The following is a 17,628-nucleotide window of genomic DNA, read 5'->3' as shown; positions in this document are numbered from 1 at the left end:
TTTTGTTTAATCTCGGATGGCTTCACTAGTAGGAAATCGTAGTTGTTTTAAGTTTGCCCTTAAAAAGTGAAAATGAGACGAGCCTCGCAAAAATAAAAAAAAATAAAAAGAAAAAAATGCACAAGCCGCGGGGCCCTCTAAATGTATATATTAAATACTTAGATTCCGGGACGGGCCGTTTAGCAAGTTTCACGGCCCTACCCAAAAATAATAATGCGCTAGTTGCTTTAGGCGCGCCTTTAATGACGTTATCTCCCTAAACTCGGGTGCACATTTATGTGACCCAAATCCAAATCTCAACGAAATCAAAATGTGCCTCTAATCACGGGTACATTGACTGTGACGTGGTATGAGATGCATTTCCATGACGTTGCAAATTCCTTTTAAAAAATAAGAATGAGATGAGCCTCGCCGAATAAAAACACAAATTGCGGGGCCCTCAGTAAATACTTGTTTAAAATTACTTAGAATTCAGGAGGGTCGTTTAGCGAATTTCACGGCCTCCGCAAAATAATAACGCGATAGTCTCTTTAGGCGCGTGTTTAATAATTTACTTTCTTAAGCTCGGGTGTGCATTTCATGCGACCCAAATCCAAATCTCAAAACATCAAATAAAATGCGTTCCGGATTGTGGGTGCATTTCATGTGACGCAGTCCAAAGACGTGTTTTAAGCGACGTTCACATTCTCGTAAAAACAATAATAATAAAGCGGTTAAAAGATAAAATTTGCACATAAGTTCATATTGTATTTAAAATCAGATAATCAAGCCAAATATAACAGTTGAGCGACCGTGCTAGAACCACGGAACTCGGGAATGCCTAACACCTTCTCCCGGGTTAACAGAATTCCTTATCCGGATTTCTGGTACGCAGACTGTAATATAGAGTCATTATTTTCCTCGATTCGGGATTAAAATTGGTGACTTGGGACACCCTAAATCTCCCAAGTGGCGACTCTGAAATAATTAAACCAATCCCGTTTCGATTGTCCTTTAATTGGAAAAACTCCCCTGTGCCCCTCGGGCGCGGAAAAAGGAGGTGTGACAGCAGGCTTATTTATAGCAGGATTCAAAATGCTTTTACAGAATAATAAAAAACGTGATTACGCCCATGGACAACTAATCGAACATTATGGGCCCGAACCCAACTCATGCGAGATGGGCCAGACTTAGGCCACTGTTTACCCGATGCGGGCCTGCTTGGTCTATTTCGATCTGGGCTCGACCTTCATGAGGTTGAGGCCCTTAACTGGTTCTTTGTTCTAAAATTGAGTTTATCAATTTATATGCGACAATTTGACAGAAGGGAAAGAACTTAACTAGTAGTGGATAGTTTTCATACTTGGCCTACATTAGAGAATATACTACACAGTCAAACTAAGTCTAAGATATAACTTATTGCAATGGGAATATTTTCATCTAACAGCATACATATGTGAGCTAGCATTCACTAACCTACATTGATATACTAAGCATGCAGGCTACTTCTATTGCCCAAACGAAAATGTAACTATTATATACTACACGACATTTAATACAACAATCCATGTATATATAAAAACAATCTGCAGGTCTTCTCTTTGGCATTCATGCTCAAATTTTCAAGTTACATTGGTGGTATTAATCGTGTACCTAGTAAGGAAAGGAAAGGAAGAAGGAGAGTAATCAGTTGAGTAGTATGCAACAAGCAACAGCAACAACAACCAAACAACAACAACACAGCAGCAAACCAACAACCACAAATGTTCTCCACAGTCCACAGACAAACAGCAATAGTTTCCAGAACAAAGAAAACCAACAGATGGTCGAGCCCCAGACAAACAATCCCAGAAAAGAGTAGTGAAGCAACAAAAATAACAGAGTATTCAATGCAGCAACACCAGCAGTTCGACAATCACAAGAAGCTCCACCAGGGCAAACAAACAGAACTTGGCCAAGACAGCTTGACCAATGTGAATTCCTTTGTCGTTTTCAGACAGTGTTGGGTTACAGTATTTCTGGAAATTTCCTTATATTTTCAGTTTCCTTTAACTCACAAGACCTCTCCTAAGACTAAATTTTTTCCAACCCCTTTTAAGTTCTGGAATGGCCTATTTATAAGCCAAACAACCAGTGCAGTTCAGCTGCCCGGATTCTGCCAATTTGCAGACTGCCCATACCTATTAAATCCCATGCCTAAGCATCTTTTTGATGCCAGCCATTTGTTCCCCACGCCTGGCTCATTCTTTAATCAAGGGTTATGGACTCATTTAAGTATTCATTTTAAACCTCATACTCTTGTGTCTTGTTCCCTATTGGCATTAGTTTAATCCTAAATTAGTACCCTACTTGTCAGCTCATTTAAACTAAGTTTTTTTGTTCTTTTCAAACCCCAGACTACCCCTGTTAAACTCTGATTATTACTGCCCCAACCCATTGTAGCATCAGGGTATTTTGAATTTCTAAAGGTTCCAATCCAGAACTGCCCATGGGTTGAACCTTTCAGTCGTTTTGTAATGCAAACCAACCCATTTCAAACAATGTCGGGCATTCAGTCAGTGACATGGTTCATTTAGTCATGTGAAATTATTAGCTCATTTGATCCATTAGTTATAGAGAACTAATCGACGATGTTTATCGAGTCGACTATACTAATTATAACAGGTAACAATCAGTCGTTCATATAAACAAATACATACAGGGACCTAAAGGGCATCGGACAACTTTTGTTCAATTACTGGGAGCCTATATGAATTAACTCATTTGACGAATAATCTAATTGACGATCATGTATACCACAGAATACATTCAGAACACACAGAAAATCAACTGACCAAATAAAAAAGCCTTTGACAGAGATGGAAGAAATTCGAATGAAAAATACCAAAATAACAAACAAACACAACGAAACATGCTGACAACTTAATTAGAACTAAAACAAAGAGAAAGGAAAACTTACCGAAAAAGTTTGAAATCAAAATGACCCAAATCTGACTCAACTTTGAACCCTTGAGGCCGAACAAACTTTAATCAGGGTGTTCTCACATGAGAACACCTTGATTAAGGTCTATTAGACCTCAAACCCCTGTCAAGACCGGCCGGATTTCCCAGGTTCATATGTTCTAGGGTTTGGATTTTCAGATCTGGTTTTTTAGAAGTTGTGGGTAGATTCGGACCAAACCACACCTGGTTTGGTCACGAGGGGGGTCAGGGGAGTGTCTGGTATGAAGATGGTGAGGTTTGGTATAGATCGAGTTTTGTCTCGAATCTTCAAATCCAGATTCGAGACGATGGGAGGTGATTCGAGGTACACGGTTAGTGGATTCGTGCTCAGGGTGGTTGGATGTTTCAGGGGTGTGAAGGGGGTGGTCACCGGCGTTCGTGCCGCCGGGTTCTGGTGAATGGGATATCAAGGCGGCTACTAGGGTTTGGGGGTTCAAAGCTTGGGGAAGGAGACGAGTGGAGGGGGGGTTCGGATAGGGGGCGTGGGGTGTGATAGAGGGTTTATATACGGAGTAGGGGATTGGATCTGAGCCGTTAGATCAGATGATCTCAACGGCTTGGATCTGATGGTGAAGGGTGAGACGCGGTCGTTTGATATTAAAACGGGGTCGTTTGGGTTTAAGTGGTGGGTTGGGTTGGACCGGCTAAACAGGTCGGGTTACGGGTGTTGAGGTGGACCGTTGGATTAGTGTGGTTGAACGGCTCAGATCAGATGCCTTATACGACGCCGTTTTGGGATGAGCCTGGGCAGGCCTGATTTGGACTGGACTTGAGTGCTTGGTTTGGGCCTGTTTTCTTGTTTCATTTTTGGGTCCAAACCGATTTTCAACTCTTTTCTTTTTGTTTTCTAATTTTAAAAAAATAAAAAATAACAAATAAATAATAAAACAAATGAAATTAAAACAACAACAATGTAGCACTTCAACATAATTATCACACCAAATTAAAATGTTTAAGTAAGTTAAATCACAACCTAGAACGGACGATGCACATATATATTTTTTGCATTTTCTTTTAATGACACATATTTTTTTTGTATTTTGTTTGATAATGATTGAATGCGAAATGGACAGACCCACAAACAACACATGTCACGGAAAAATCGAAAAATTGTACAGCGAAGTCATTTGTCCCTATTTTTATTTTCTTTGGGAGTGATCGGCCGTGAAGCAAAAATCACGTGCTTACAATAATAATTGAATTTGCAGGTGATTTTAAGGATACGTGGATTAAATTGACGCAAAGCGATAAGTTAAATTATGATCAGAAATAAAGTATGATAAAGTAAATTCAAACCACAGGAGTTGGAAAATAACAGCCCCGAGGAAGAACCACCCTTTTAGCAGAAAGCACTTTGACCAGTGTACAGACATAGTTGAAAAGGAAATTAAAGAGTAAATAACAATATATTGCTTCTGAATGGATGTTACAATATGCTTTACAAATAATCAGACCTCCTTTATATAGTAGGGGAATCCTACTTTAGGTATAATTCTATAAAAGGTAAAAATCTCATGATTTGCTAATTAGCTGGTTTCTCATTGATATGTGTCAAGATTCCCGCCATGATACTCGATAGGTTACAGATATTATGGCCTTCCGTTATTCGAACTGGAAATGTTTTCTCGAGCTCATTCGAAGTCAGGGTCGATTCCGGGGTCATGGATTCGATGTTTTCGAAGTCGGACGTTCTAACCTCGTATCCAGGTTCGATGGGACCCGGGGTCGATCTTCAATCTCTTACGTTTTAATCCCAATCTGTCATGCAATAGATGAGCCTGATTTCGACCGTGCGTATACATAAATATAATTATAGATGAAGAAATATTTCGAAAAAGAAGAGAAAATATTCATTGAAAAATTAGCTCAATAAAAACTATCACACCTAGATTCAAAATTTAAATAGTTTAATCAGAAAAGGGTCAAAAATATTCTTTTACTATGTGAAAAGGATTACATATACCCTCCATTATACTATTGGTCTACTACAGTCCCTGACGTTATAAAATTGATACAAAAATACCCTTAGTCCGTTAAATCGTCCACCATATCCAACATCATCACACATGGCCTGATTTTTTGATTATGTAAATGCCACGTGGCAATTCCACTTCACCACCCAAACCCCATTTTACCTCCTTCTACCACTTCTTCCTCTCCATAGTTGCATAAATCCTTAAAATCTATAACAAAAAAAATTAGCTAAACATGAATAACCCAAAAATGGAGAGATTAATTCCATTTATGCACAAAGCAATAATAGATTACAAAAATACTAAACAAGGCGGAATGACTAATGAATCGCCGTTGGGTTCTTACATGAGATTTCCTGGCGATTCGGGTCGGTTCGAGATGTCGGATATACATCTATTCGGGTCTCCCGATAACGGATTTTCAATGAAGTCTTCAGCTTCTTCAACTAGTACTGCCACTGAGAGAATGGTCTCCGGCGGATCACCGGCGGCGAGATGCCACTGAATTTCTACTCGTGCTGTTAACATATAAAGAGACATATTTGGGAAAAAGGTCAAAAATCTTTGGTTAATTTCTTTATCTATGGTTGGGGTAAAAAAATATAAACTTTGCTAAAGGAAAATCTATAGCAAAGTAATCATGAAGTCAAATATTATGGGTATTTGTTGATAGTAACAAGAGGGTTAATTTCCTTTTTAATATTTTCTTTGTTAATTTCATAGTTTTAAGATTGGCGGAAGTAAGTGTAAGAATAACCCAAAAGGGATCTTACACTTATTGTCATATTCTTATGTGAAAATTCAAAATGTATATATTATATGGGTAATGAATTAGTGTTTGTTTCATAATTAAGTTGTCTGATTGATTCTAGATATGTGTTTTTCATGTGAAATTTAATTAGTGTTTGTGTGATAAGTTTTTCATAATTACTGGCTAGAAAAGCCAGCTTAATTTTATTTCTCTCTCTAATTGGTATGAATTTTTCAACAATTTATGTTCTTGATTCCAAAAGTCGTTTCTCCCCTTGTAAAATACTAAGTAAAAGGCTGTCATCTTTAAAAAATTGAAAAGAAAGTAAAGAAAATTTAGTATTCATGTTTAGCTAATTTATTTTCTGGAAATTTTTTGTTATAGATCCTTAAGGTTTAGGCAATTATAGAGAGAAAGAAGTGGTAGGAGGAGGTACAATGAGGTTGGAGTGGTGAAGTGACATTGCCACGTGACATTTACATCATCAAAAAATCATGTCATGTGTGATAATGCTTGACATGGTGGACAATTTAACGGACTAAGGGTATTTTTGCACCAATTTTATAACGTCAGGGGCTATAGTAGACCAATAGTATACCGAAGGGTATACGTGATCCTTTTCACATAATAAAGGAATATTTTTGACCCTTTTTCCGTAATTTAATTAATAAAATTGAATTCTTAAAATTTGTGAAGGTTATGTAAAAAAAGAAAAGTGTAACTTATGACCACAATGTATATTTTGTAGACATATGATTAAGATGACTTGTAACAACATGTAATTAACTCTATGATACTTCTAATTTAGTAACCTAAAAAATAAAATAATTAACTTGCAGTAATCAATTAAAAATACACTCATATTGTAAAAAGTTTTCACAATATTGTTCAGTGTGGTACGATATCCCATATTATAGTTTTCTCCACTATTCGCATCACCTCTCCCTCATCCTCATAGCAGAGAATACTTAGATGTGCCGAATCAATCGCTTGCCGAATCACCAGTCGTCGACGGGCTAACTCTCATATCGCAGCCGGTTCTTATTACATTTACCAAGATAGTCTTGCTCGCTCTTGAACTCTGTGGCGAGATCAGTCACCCCCTCCGAGTCTAAGCTCTGCTTGAGCGTAGTCAGCCAGCTTCGTGACTTTGCTTAGCTTCCAACAATTGCTTTCTCTGATAGGGGCTTGCTTCTTTTAGCTCCGCCCAAGGCCGGCTCAACAAAATCGGGGGCCAAAGCCAAACATCATCGAGGGGCCCTAACTTTTAAAAAAAAATTAAAAAAAGGAAAGATCGTCATATATATTTTTATTTAAGTCTACTTTTCTAGCCTTTTTAGATACAAAATCATTAATTATTATCTTATAATCAATTTGTTCTACTAATTCCTTTTGAATTGATGATATAGCTAATCCATTTAATTTTAGTTTTGAAAAACTTCTTCCAGTTGAGGCAACAATTACATGAATTGTTAACATTATACTATAAGCCATATATGTATTTGGAAATGAATTAATTTTTTTATTTGATTTATTTTGATTAGATCATTATCTTCTACTTTTATTATTTCTCTTAATACTTTTAATTCAAAAAATAAATCTAAACCATCAGAATAACTATTATGTGTTAAAGAAAATTCAAGGTTAAGATAATGCTTTTTCAATTTCTCATCATCTAGTGATCTTATTTTTTTTTACCACTATATAAGAACCAAAAATTACTGGGATGTTGTTGTATATAAGAACCAAAAATATTTTTATATGTATAATTTTTTTAAAAAATAATATATAAAATGCATTTTTTTTTAAAAATGAGACCCCCAAAAAATTAGGGCCCTAAGTCATTGTTTTAGTGGCCTTATGGTTGAGCTGACCCTGGCTCCGCCCAATCTATATAAGGTGCTGCTCACTTTCTCTCAGCCACTAATGACTTATGTAGTGGTCGGCATTCCTATGTGCTCCTCCTTGCCACTACTTAAGAATCCAAAGGTCACTGTGAGAATTCGAGATCTTGTAAACTACTACTAAAAACTAACTTTATTTTTGTTTTGTTTGTGGACAAACGATAAAATATTAAGTATGCAAAAGAAATGCAATATTTTTTAATGCAATTTTTCTTGGACTTTAAAATGAAAGTGTTTATTCAATATAAAATCGAAGACGTACTTGGGACAAAGATAACTAGTAGTACAACTTTATAGGATAGACATAAACTATTGTCCTAAAACGTACAGTACAAGGCAAATGAATAGTACAATTTAAACTAAACAAACCAATCTCCTCACCTTCTCATCATTCTCACTCCAAACCCCTCCCCCCTGCCCTCCCCCCCCCCCCCCCCGCCAAAAAAACAACAACAAATTCAAAGGTCCATACTTTTCCAACAAATCAACCCATCATCTTCCTAAAAAACCCCACCTCAAAACTCCTTCTCTTCCGATCACAATTCCAAAAACTCAAAATCAAAGCAAAAATGATGCACATGACCTTTTACTGGGGTAACAAAGTGACCCTTTTGTTCGATTTTTGGAAAACCGATTCTTGGTCAAGCTATGCCCTCGCTTTACTCGCTTGTTTCATCGTCTCCGTTTTTTACCAGTACATGGAAGATCGCCGTCAGCGATTCAAGATTCTGTCTTCAAATTCCAAGAAAAACTACCCTCCGCCGTCGTCCAACGCCGCCGTGAATACACCTCTTCTTTACTCTTTTCCGACCGTCGGCGGTGTGTGGAATTCGGCGAGATTTGCTACGGCGATTCTATTTGGGATTAATTCGGCGATTGGGTATATGCTTATGTTAGCTATTATGTCATTTAACGGCGGCGTTTTTGTTGCCGTGGTTTTGGGTCTGTCGATCGGATATTTGCTTTTTAGGACCGGTGAAGAGGATGTTGTGGTCGTTGATAATCCATGTGCCTGTGCTTGAAACTTTCTGAATTTTAATGTTACTTGTAATGGGTTTGGTTCTTGTTTTACCCATAGAAATTATATGGAAGAATGATAATGGAGATGTTTTTTTTTTTTTTTTTTTTGGGTTTTTAGATTGTTGGATCTGTGGTTTGTAAACCTGTTGATCTTTTTCATTTCCTTCTGTTGTTGTGTATTTCTGGATCTGAATACTATAAATTTACATTTCTCCATTTTCATTATTATTGTTGTCCCAAATTTTTGTCTCATTTAGGGGTGGTTGCTTTAAAATTTTGATTTTTTTTTTTTTAATTTTAGCAAAATGTTTTCAACCAGCTACTAAGAAAGAAAAGTTTTTATCTTTTTGCATAAATCGAAACACTATTTAAAAATATTTTTATTAAAACAGTTTCTAAAAAAATTTGAAAATATTTGCTAAAAATATTCTTGAAAATTTTGAGGCAAACTCCACCGCTAGCTGGCTTCAATAGGAATTGAAGGTTCTGTTACTATATAAGTAAAATCTGTTTTTGCTATTTTACTTGATAATGCCATAACAGTTGAATTTTCTGTGCATTTACTGAGAAAGAGATACAACCAATCATTATACATATTAAAAACAGCAATAATGACAAACCAACCAACTGTTGTTTGGCTTCTGGAATTTTTTTTAACACCAATGCGAAGTGATCTGAATGGAAAAATTGTAGAGTGATTTTTATTTGGATGGACAAAAATGAGAAGCATGACAGAACTGCAAATAATACTTTTCCCCGTTAGTAATTAGTAATTACCGCATGGACAAACTTTTGATGTGTGATTTTTCTGGGTATATTACCCCACTTGGCGAGTGGGGTGGGGCTATAATATGAGTAGAATAATTCCCATAAAAAGAATATAATTTTCCAATAAGAAGAAAACAGTAATGACTAACAGGTTCAGTTTTATATTTCAAGATTGGACGAGAAAGAAATGTTAGTTGTAATCCTCCAACACATTATTATTATTATGTTTTTTATTACGAGTTTTCAAAATTTAAAATACCAGAAATTTATAATTTTTTTAGTTTTGTTACTAAATAAGAAGAGTTCATTTACAGTATAATTTTAAGAAATAAATATTTACCCGCAGATCAAAACAAATTGCTCTCGCTTTCCCAGTCTCCATATTGTTTTTAGAATGAGTAATCTTGTACTAATTGAAGTCCAATATCTTTTAGAAATTTCAGTCTGAAAAGACATTCTTTTTTTGACGATTGGCTGCAGTGACACGATACTTATATGCTGAAGAATAAAAAGAAAGGCTTTATGCAAAAATTCTTTGAGAATTTGATTGCAACAAGTCAGGCAAGTTGCTAATATTCCTCAACCACGACCTACATCGTTCACATCATCAAGAGATTCATAAATGAAATTAGTAATTTCAAAACAAGCATTGGCAGTAAATAACAAAGCACTAGTTCTTTTTCTTTCAGGGTACATCAGAAACAAATATTCAGCCTTGTCTAAAATTGAAGGCTTCATACGCAAATCATATGTCATGTGTCTTCTGCTGATCATACTGAAATCGCTTGGGTCAATTTCCTGGAGTATATTACTGATGCAACAATCAGAAGACAGCATTAAGGTTAAAAGAATGATACATACTCCCCAACTTATCAACAAAACAACTTTGGCACTAATGTAGACTCAGAAATCAGGGAGAAGCGACCAAGCATTAAGCAAATGGAGCAAGCAGATTTGGTGGAAGGTTCTGAGCCTAAAACCTGGGTTCGAGCAATGGAGCTGTCACAATGCAATTGTCAATTGTCAAGCTGGTCCAATGAGGGAAGTGGTGGCAGAAGCACTGGGATGAATGTACAAGCACAAAATTCTACTAATTGCTTATTGCTGATCTTGAATCTTTAGTGAGACTAATTCACTATCCTGCTGTTGGCCTCTTGACCTCGAGCTCTTTGGAATCCATCTTTGAAAACATTCTGGTAATCTGGAAAAGGTCACACACATATTGAACCACAAACCTATGAGTAAACACATGAAGGTGATTTGAGCAAATAAACATACAGTTAGATACTACTGTAGATATTCATCTTCAGACAAGGAAAACTCTATCAAAATATTGAGCAGAAAACACAAACGATCTTGACAAGTTATAATCTCTTGAAACCAAATGTTACTAAGAGATAAAAGTGCATACTGGCTTTGGTACTGCCATTTCGGTTCCCCCATCACACAGTAATACCCAAGAGAGAGAAAAAGAAAAAAGGGAAGCAAAGATGTATGGGGGCAAATAGGGTCTATACCATTTAATGTTGCAAAAAACTGAACGCAAAACGAATAGTATAATACAGAAAGAACTGGAGGACTTACAGATCCAATCTCTCATAAATTGCTCTACGGACTGAGCTGTTAAGACCATATGCTATTGAGTTAAAGAGACCCTAAACAAAGCATAGAAGATTTGTCAAGAAAGAACATGTCAATACTTCGAGTCCAACTTGTTATAAGGAAGAGTGGAACAAAACTAAACATCAGCATAAAATCAGAGATAACTTCATATCCACCAAGAATCCTAACTCATAAACATTGGCACTCAGACCAAACTAATCAGCTTTCGGTTAACAAAATAATCAGTTTAAAATTCACCATCTAGTTGTAGCAAATACTTAGTGGCATTACTCTTGAAATTCTGTTTATTGTGGAAGTGGAGGATCTAAAGCATTCTTTCCAGAGAGAATTTTCTTGTTAGTACTAGTTTACAAAGAGGTATATGACTGCCTGCAATCTATCTGATGTACAATAAGGACATAAAATACTCATTTGAGGAGTGTAACAGTTCCCTCTGTACAGCTTCCACAACCACATGAGAGAGAAGAGAAAAGAGAGAATTCATCAAGAGATAGTAGGGTTTACCATGAGCTGAGCCATTACAACGTCAAGAACAGAAAGCCAAAATATCTTATGACCTGGTTCAATAAAATCATGTATACGGTTGATTGTGCCGAAAAACCATGATCCTATAAGAATGAGGGGATAGTAACCCCAACGATTTAGTGCCTGCAAGATGTCCAACAGCGTAACAGTTGATAAACAGAGCATATAACAAGAAAAGTAAATGAGACGGCTCTGCCCCATACTCAAAGATATTATTTTGATTTACTTTCACTTAGCAGAGGAAGCTCTGTGTACCTTCTTATCTGACCGAGGATCTGGTTGGTATGACCTCTCTGACATGCCCACTGCCATCTGGAATATTAGAAGAAGAATCAGCATACTTGAAATGAAACAACTATCTTCAGAACCCAATTTTTCATGAACGATACAAGGAATCATAAATTATTAAGGGCAAAGACAACGAGTAACATACACGAGTTGCGTTGTTTAGCATCCGTATTACTTGAAAATAGGTGACACCATTAAAAAGAATGGCACCCCAAAGAGGTGCATAAAATGTGATGAAGTGGGTAACCTGCAGTAAAGAACATGGCAAAGTTAATTTGATAAAAGCTCTTTCAAGCTAAAAGAGAATATAATAGCCCAAACAACTGAAATACGACCATCTATCTGTACTGTTTTACCAAAATCAGAAGTCTTTTTTCCTTAAAAAGGAACAACAACAACAACATACCCAGTGTGTTCCCACAAGTGGAGGGTAATATGTACGAAGACGGGAAGACTTTACCCCTATCTTGTGATTCCTTTAAAAGGAAAATGAATTAAAATAAGTGATTAAATGTGAGAACTCCTTTGCCAATCAACAATCAATTACATCGTGCATTTCTTTATGATGTCAACTTTATTCATGAAAGTAATAGAAATCCATCCCATAAAGTTTTCAGTATTTCAAAACTATCACAATTTTTGAAGCTCATAAACTACGGAAATGACATTCAAATAAAATTCAATAGACATTACCATGAAAAATGCAAAGCAGATACCTAGAGATTATGACCACTAAATACTTGCCTTTCCTGCATGTCCTGTTTGTGCCCAACACCAAGTGCCTAACCGACTTATATGCTCATGATTATTGGCAATTGATCGTATAACTGTCATTACTCCTGAAGTTCCTGGGAGAAGCATCAGTATTAAACAAGATGGTTTATGCATTCAGAAACAGAGAAAGGAACCATAGTAACCAATTATAGAAGCCAATTTGTTGTCTCTGATAAAAAAGATACCCCAAACGAATAAATGAAACATAGGCTCCAAATCTTCAACATCTGTCTTATGCCTAACAACTGTTCGGTGAAGAGTAAAGGCAATTGTTGTAGTCCACAAGAAAGAGGCTAGGCAGAAGAAATGTGTTGTATAGCCTTGAGCATAACAGAAGAACCCCTTGGAAGGATCCCTACATGACCAAAAGAACTCACAGTTAACAGTGAAGAAGAACCATTTAGAATGACAATTCCCTGTGGCCTGCTACAAGTAACTTATAGAAGAGAGGTGGCCATACCCAATTATGCTGAAGAAACTGCAGCACATGTCCTGCACTCAAATGAATTAAAAGAAGTCTTCAAATGAGAGAAACTTAAACCATATAGAGCAGAAATCACTAAAGCAACGACTACGTATGACAGATTGCAAGCCATAATAAAAAAAGGAACATTTGAGTATTCAATCTTCTTGATAGGCACACACCATTAGTTAATAATACATTATCTAAAATCATACACATGATTACCACTTATGCTCTTATAGTAGATGCATTTTTTCTTCCTATTCTTCCCTTCTATTGATTGGAATACTTCGCATTAGCCCTTCGGTTTGAGTAAACACAGCAACAATCTCCTTTTAATATATTAACCAAGAAATAAAAACTAAACTTAAAACAGAGTAAATTCAGCAACCTCTAATCTGGACTCCTACCGAAATAAATTGCTCAGAGATATAATATTATCCAGGGATATGAGATAACAGCTTGATTGATTTTAAGCTGTTTAAGCTACAATTTCAAGACACAAAGTCAACTTCATTTCCATTAGAACTACTAGCTCAGTAACTAAAATTCTAATCCCCGCTGCAGCTACATCAATTTGATCAACGATCTAAATTGAATTCAGATTAATTTCAGTGTAGCTACAGTGGGAGAGAGACCACGAGATTCTGGGAACAGTGCAGTCACAAATCACAATAACTAATCCAAAATAACCAATATGCATATAAACTTTTTTCTTGTTTTTTCATTTTCTTTTAACTTTGCGAAGCGTCATCTTTTTTTCTTTTTCATTTACAAGAAACTTCCGCATTACTTGCCAAATAAAATGATCCCTTGTATCAAAGCTTTGAGAAGCCCAAGCAGATGGGACAACTACTTGTATGGAGTTACAATCTATTTGTAAAAGATACAGTCAACAGCATTTACATTAGAGCTACTAGCTCATCTATGCAAGTTCTCATCCAATTGAGCTACATACATTTGATCCAACAATTGAATTACCCACGGTGGGACAGTGAGAGATGTACCAATATTGGAACAGTCACAATACTAATTGTAGAGAACCAACATGGATAGCAACTTCTTCTTTTTCTATTTTTTTATAACCATGGTGTTCCGTGCAGCTTGCGTGCACCTCGACTAAAGATATCAACTTCTTTCATGTTCTTTCTTCTTTCTCTCTTCTTTTTACCTTCTTTCTTTTATATGTACTTTCAAGTACTTTGTTTCATTGTTTTATTCTTTTGTATTTAAGCCCACCCGCGATAAGAAAATTTTCCATAGCTTGCGTCATTAGGTACTTTATTTAAAAATGAAGAAGTATTTTGACTATTCAATTGCATTTCCATTCCAAACCTCCAAGCTCACTGAATCAAACTCCTGATCTACTACATCTACACATTTTACTCGATTCAATGAAAAAAAAACGTAAACTAAATTACTTCAAATATAGCCACATTTTGAGGAAGAAAAATGTAAAATGCAATTTTACAATAATTGACTAGCTCTCGGTAAATTTATCAAAAATTAAACTAACCCTAAGAATTGAGAAAGAAGAGAGAGTAGACAAAAGGTGAAAGCAAATTTACTGACGGATAAAGCGAGGTAGAAGACAAGCTTGAAGGAGAACTTGCGGAGCTCTTTGAATAGCAAATAACAGAGCACTATGAATCCGGAACCGACCAATGATAGACTTGATGCTCCGCTGTTCACTGCCGTCAGTACTTGTCGTTCTGCCACCGTCAAATTCCCCATCACTGCTTTAACTGTCGCCATTTTTCAAGCTTCTGATTATACTTTGAAACCACAAATATCGCGTTATGATTCGTTGTGTTGATCGGTAAAAGCTTGGGATCGAAGAATGCAAAAGGAAGTTTTCTGCTGGAAAGCAATATGAAGTCCAAGGGCTTTTCCTGGAATATGCCAATTCAACGACTGCTACGATTATATAAAATCATATGCTTTACATGTCAGTAAGCGTCGCTTTGGCCGAGTGGTTAAGGCGTGTGCCTGCTAAGTACATGGGGTTTCCCCGCGAGAGTTCGAATCTCTCAGGCGACGTCCTTCATTTTTCCTTTTCTGGGTTATTTGTTTTGGTTTTAGCATTTCCCTTTTTATGATTATGATATCATTTTAATAATTTATTAGTAGCTCATAAGTTGTAAATATGAACAAATTGACCCATCAAAATTCTGGACTAAAGTAGTGCAACTCTTGGGTTTATTCTCAACCTTATATTTTGGGCTAAAACTAGAAACAAAGAACAAGAGAAATGGATAGAGAGAGAAACTTGTTGACCTAATTGTAACAAAAAAAATTATCAAATTTAGTGGTTTTGACTTGTCTAAACGAGTTATAATCCACAAAACCACAAACAAATACATACTATTTCATCCATTTCATTACCCGAGTTATAATCCACAACTAAATATATATTATTTCATCCCCTTCATGTTATATGACGGTATTTGATTGGACATCAAACATACTTTTAATTCTTCACTAAGTTTTAACTGGATTAATTCTATGTTTTGCATGGCCCAAATTAATTGTTTATGTGATGGGAGGTGAGAAAATACTTACAGCTTGTTTGGATGGCTGTTACCCATTGCATCGTATTGTATTGTTATCCCAAAATAATGCTTATTTTGATTATTTATTTAAAATTAAATCGTATCGTATTGTTAAATCCATTGTTTCAGAACAACCAAAAGCCCCATTTATGAAACAACGAATTTAATGTGGTGGAATCGTTTTCTATTTCCTTTTTCAATTATGCCCTTACTTATTACTCTATAATTCTATTTTTTAAATTTTATTTTAACTCCAAATCTCTAACCTATTGACCTACTTTGTCTTCTCCCATCTTTTCTAGAGTTAGTTTCACTCGTTCTTTTTATCCAAGTCTCTGTTCGATTCTTTGTCTCTTTCTATCATTTTGTTGTTGTTAATATTAGTTAACCTTTTCTTTTCCAGGTTTTTGCTCTTGTTTTCAAGCTACGTTATTAACGATAAATTAGTAGAAAGAGGTTGTCTTAAATTATTTTATACGTAATTCTTGATAAATTTTATTAAAATAATCGGGGGTATTTTAGTGAACTTATCAGTTACAGTACAATACGATACAGTTAAACCAAACAACAAAAATATTATTTAACAACAGCAAACGATACAATCTATTCAAACGTTGTATTCATAAAATGATACAATATAATACAGTATAGTACAATATAATACATTATAAAACGATGAGTAGCAATGATCCAAACATAGTGTTAGCTTGATTTCTTGCAATGTTGTGATATATGTTTTCGAGGATGTTGGAGTCAAATACAAACTTGAAGATCAAAAAGAATTGCAATTAAGACAATACGAGGGGCTAATCTAACAAGTAGTGGCAGAGGCAGAAATTCCGTTAAGGGAGTTAAAAAAAAGTTAAGCAAAATTGTAGCTAGTGGGAATTGAAACCTTACAAAGATTTTGAACCCCCTCGACCACTAAGCTATGCTTTTGGGCTATTTGAAGGGGATTCAAAACATAATATTTAAAGATAAAAATTAGAATTTATCTTATATATATAGTGTAATTTTTCGGCATCTTGCTAACAAGTGAAACAAGGTTTAACTTCAAAAAGTATAACGTTCTCTTTTTGGAGTCCGAAACTGAAATAATGATTTTTTGGACTCAAAATACGTTAAAAGTTACGTTTCTAACTAAAACGCAGTATTATACTGCGTTTTAGTTTAACAGAAAGTTAGCCGTTAAAGTAAAACGCATTATAATACTGTATTTTACTAAAAAATTATTTTTTTTATAGGAAAACGCAGTATAGTACTACGTTTTAGGAAAACATAGTATTGTACTACATTTTACTTCAATTTGGGCCTACCAATAAGAAGTGTTCTGCAGGACTGACATAAATAATTATTTTTTAGTGTAAAACGTAGTATTATACTGCATTTTACACTAATTTTTGGGCCCACCAATAAGTGTTCTGCGGATAACTGACATAACAATGATCCAAATACATAAAACGTGGTATTATAATGCATTTTATATAAAAAAAATTCTGCACCCCAACCTAGGACTTACCTTATTTAAAGGCGTTAGCATTTTATGAAAATCCATTCAAAACTTTCCTTCGTTCATACTTCTCTTCTTCTTATCAACCATTTTTTTTTATAATGTGTGAAAAGCCAAAAATAAGGGTTTCATTATATGGAGGGGGGTGAGGTTGTAATGGAGAATAACTCTGTGAGGTACAGTTCACCTCCACAATGTCATGTTAAATTGCCGCTTACAATGGAGTACGATAAATTGGTATCGTTGTTACGTAAAAAATGAGTGTGAAGAAACGTTCGGTGAACCTTAAAGTAACCGGTAGATTTCCGTATTCTGTGACTCCGCAGGAGTTTGCTTATTATTCTGAGTTTAACATCAAAGATGATGAAACTCTTAGAGATTTTTTGCGGATTCCGGATGAATACAGGGAATTTATTGTAATAAAATTGTTGGAAATGTACGTCAAGGTTGAAGACGTTCCCGATAATGAGGGTGTGCATAGTAGGGATAACCCCC

At 35.6% G+C, this 17,628-nt stretch overlaps 2 protein-coding genes and 1 non-coding gene across 3 annotated transcripts; 2 read left to right on the top strand and 1 right to left on the bottom strand.

Moving 5' to 3' along the window:
- Positions 1–8,179: 8,179 nt before the first annotated feature.
- Positions 8,180–8,632, top strand: LOC104246232 (copper transporter 5). The gene has a single exon (XM_009802002.2). The coding sequence runs from the start codon at positions 8,180–8,182 to the stop codon at positions 8,630–8,632; it is 453 nt and encodes a 150-aa protein (XP_009800304.1).
- Positions 8,633–9,917: 1,285 nt separating this feature from the next.
- LOC104246233 (G-protein coupled receptor 1) lies at positions 9,918–14,939 on the bottom strand. The gene is made up of 9 exons (XM_009802003.2): positions 14,644–14,939; positions 13,069–13,100; positions 12,794–12,963; positions 12,579–12,682; positions 11,980–12,081; positions 11,802–11,858; positions 11,526–11,669; positions 10,983–11,053; positions 9,918–10,599 (listed from the first exon to the last, which is right to left on the bottom strand). Exons 1-9 carry the CDS (start codon positions 14,824–14,826, stop codon positions 10,497–10,499), a joined length of 966 nt encoding a protein of 321 aa, XP_009800305.1. The 5' UTR covers positions 14,827–14,939; the 3' UTR covers positions 9,918–10,496.
- A 90-nt stretch (positions 14,940–15,029) lies between these two features.
- Positions 15,030–15,111, top strand: TRNAS-GCU (transfer RNA serine (anticodon GCU)). The gene has a single exon. It is a non-coding gene; the product is annotated as a tRNA-Ser (tRNA).
- The last annotated feature ends 2,517 nt before the right edge of the window (positions 15,112–17,628 follow it).

Source organism: Nicotiana sylvestris, chromosome 8 (genome assembly GCF_000393655.2).
Source record: "Nicotiana sylvestris chromosome 8, ASM39365v2, whole genome shotgun sequence".
Lineage (NCBI taxonomy): Eukaryota > Viridiplantae > Streptophyta > Magnoliopsida > Solanales > Solanaceae > Nicotiana > Nicotiana sylvestris.
This window is presented reverse-complemented; position numbering and strand designations above follow the sequence as displayed.

Coding starts and splice junctions, on each gene's coding strand:
- LOC104246232 (XM_009802002.2), top strand. CDS start 8,180: ATGATGCACATGACCTTTTACTGGGGTAACAAAGTGACCCTTTTGTTC.
- LOC104246233 (XM_009802003.2), bottom strand. CDS start 14,826: ATGGCGACAGTTAAAGCAGTGATGGGGAATTTGACGGTGGCAGAACGA. Junction 13,101..14,643: donor TCTTCTACCTCGCTTTATCC/GTCAGTAAATTT, acceptor ATTTGAGTGCAG/GACATGTGCTGCAGTTTCTT. Junction 12,964..13,068: donor AGTTTCTTCAGCATAATTGG/GTATGGCCACCT, acceptor TTGGTCATGTAG/GGATCCTTCCAAGGGGTTCT.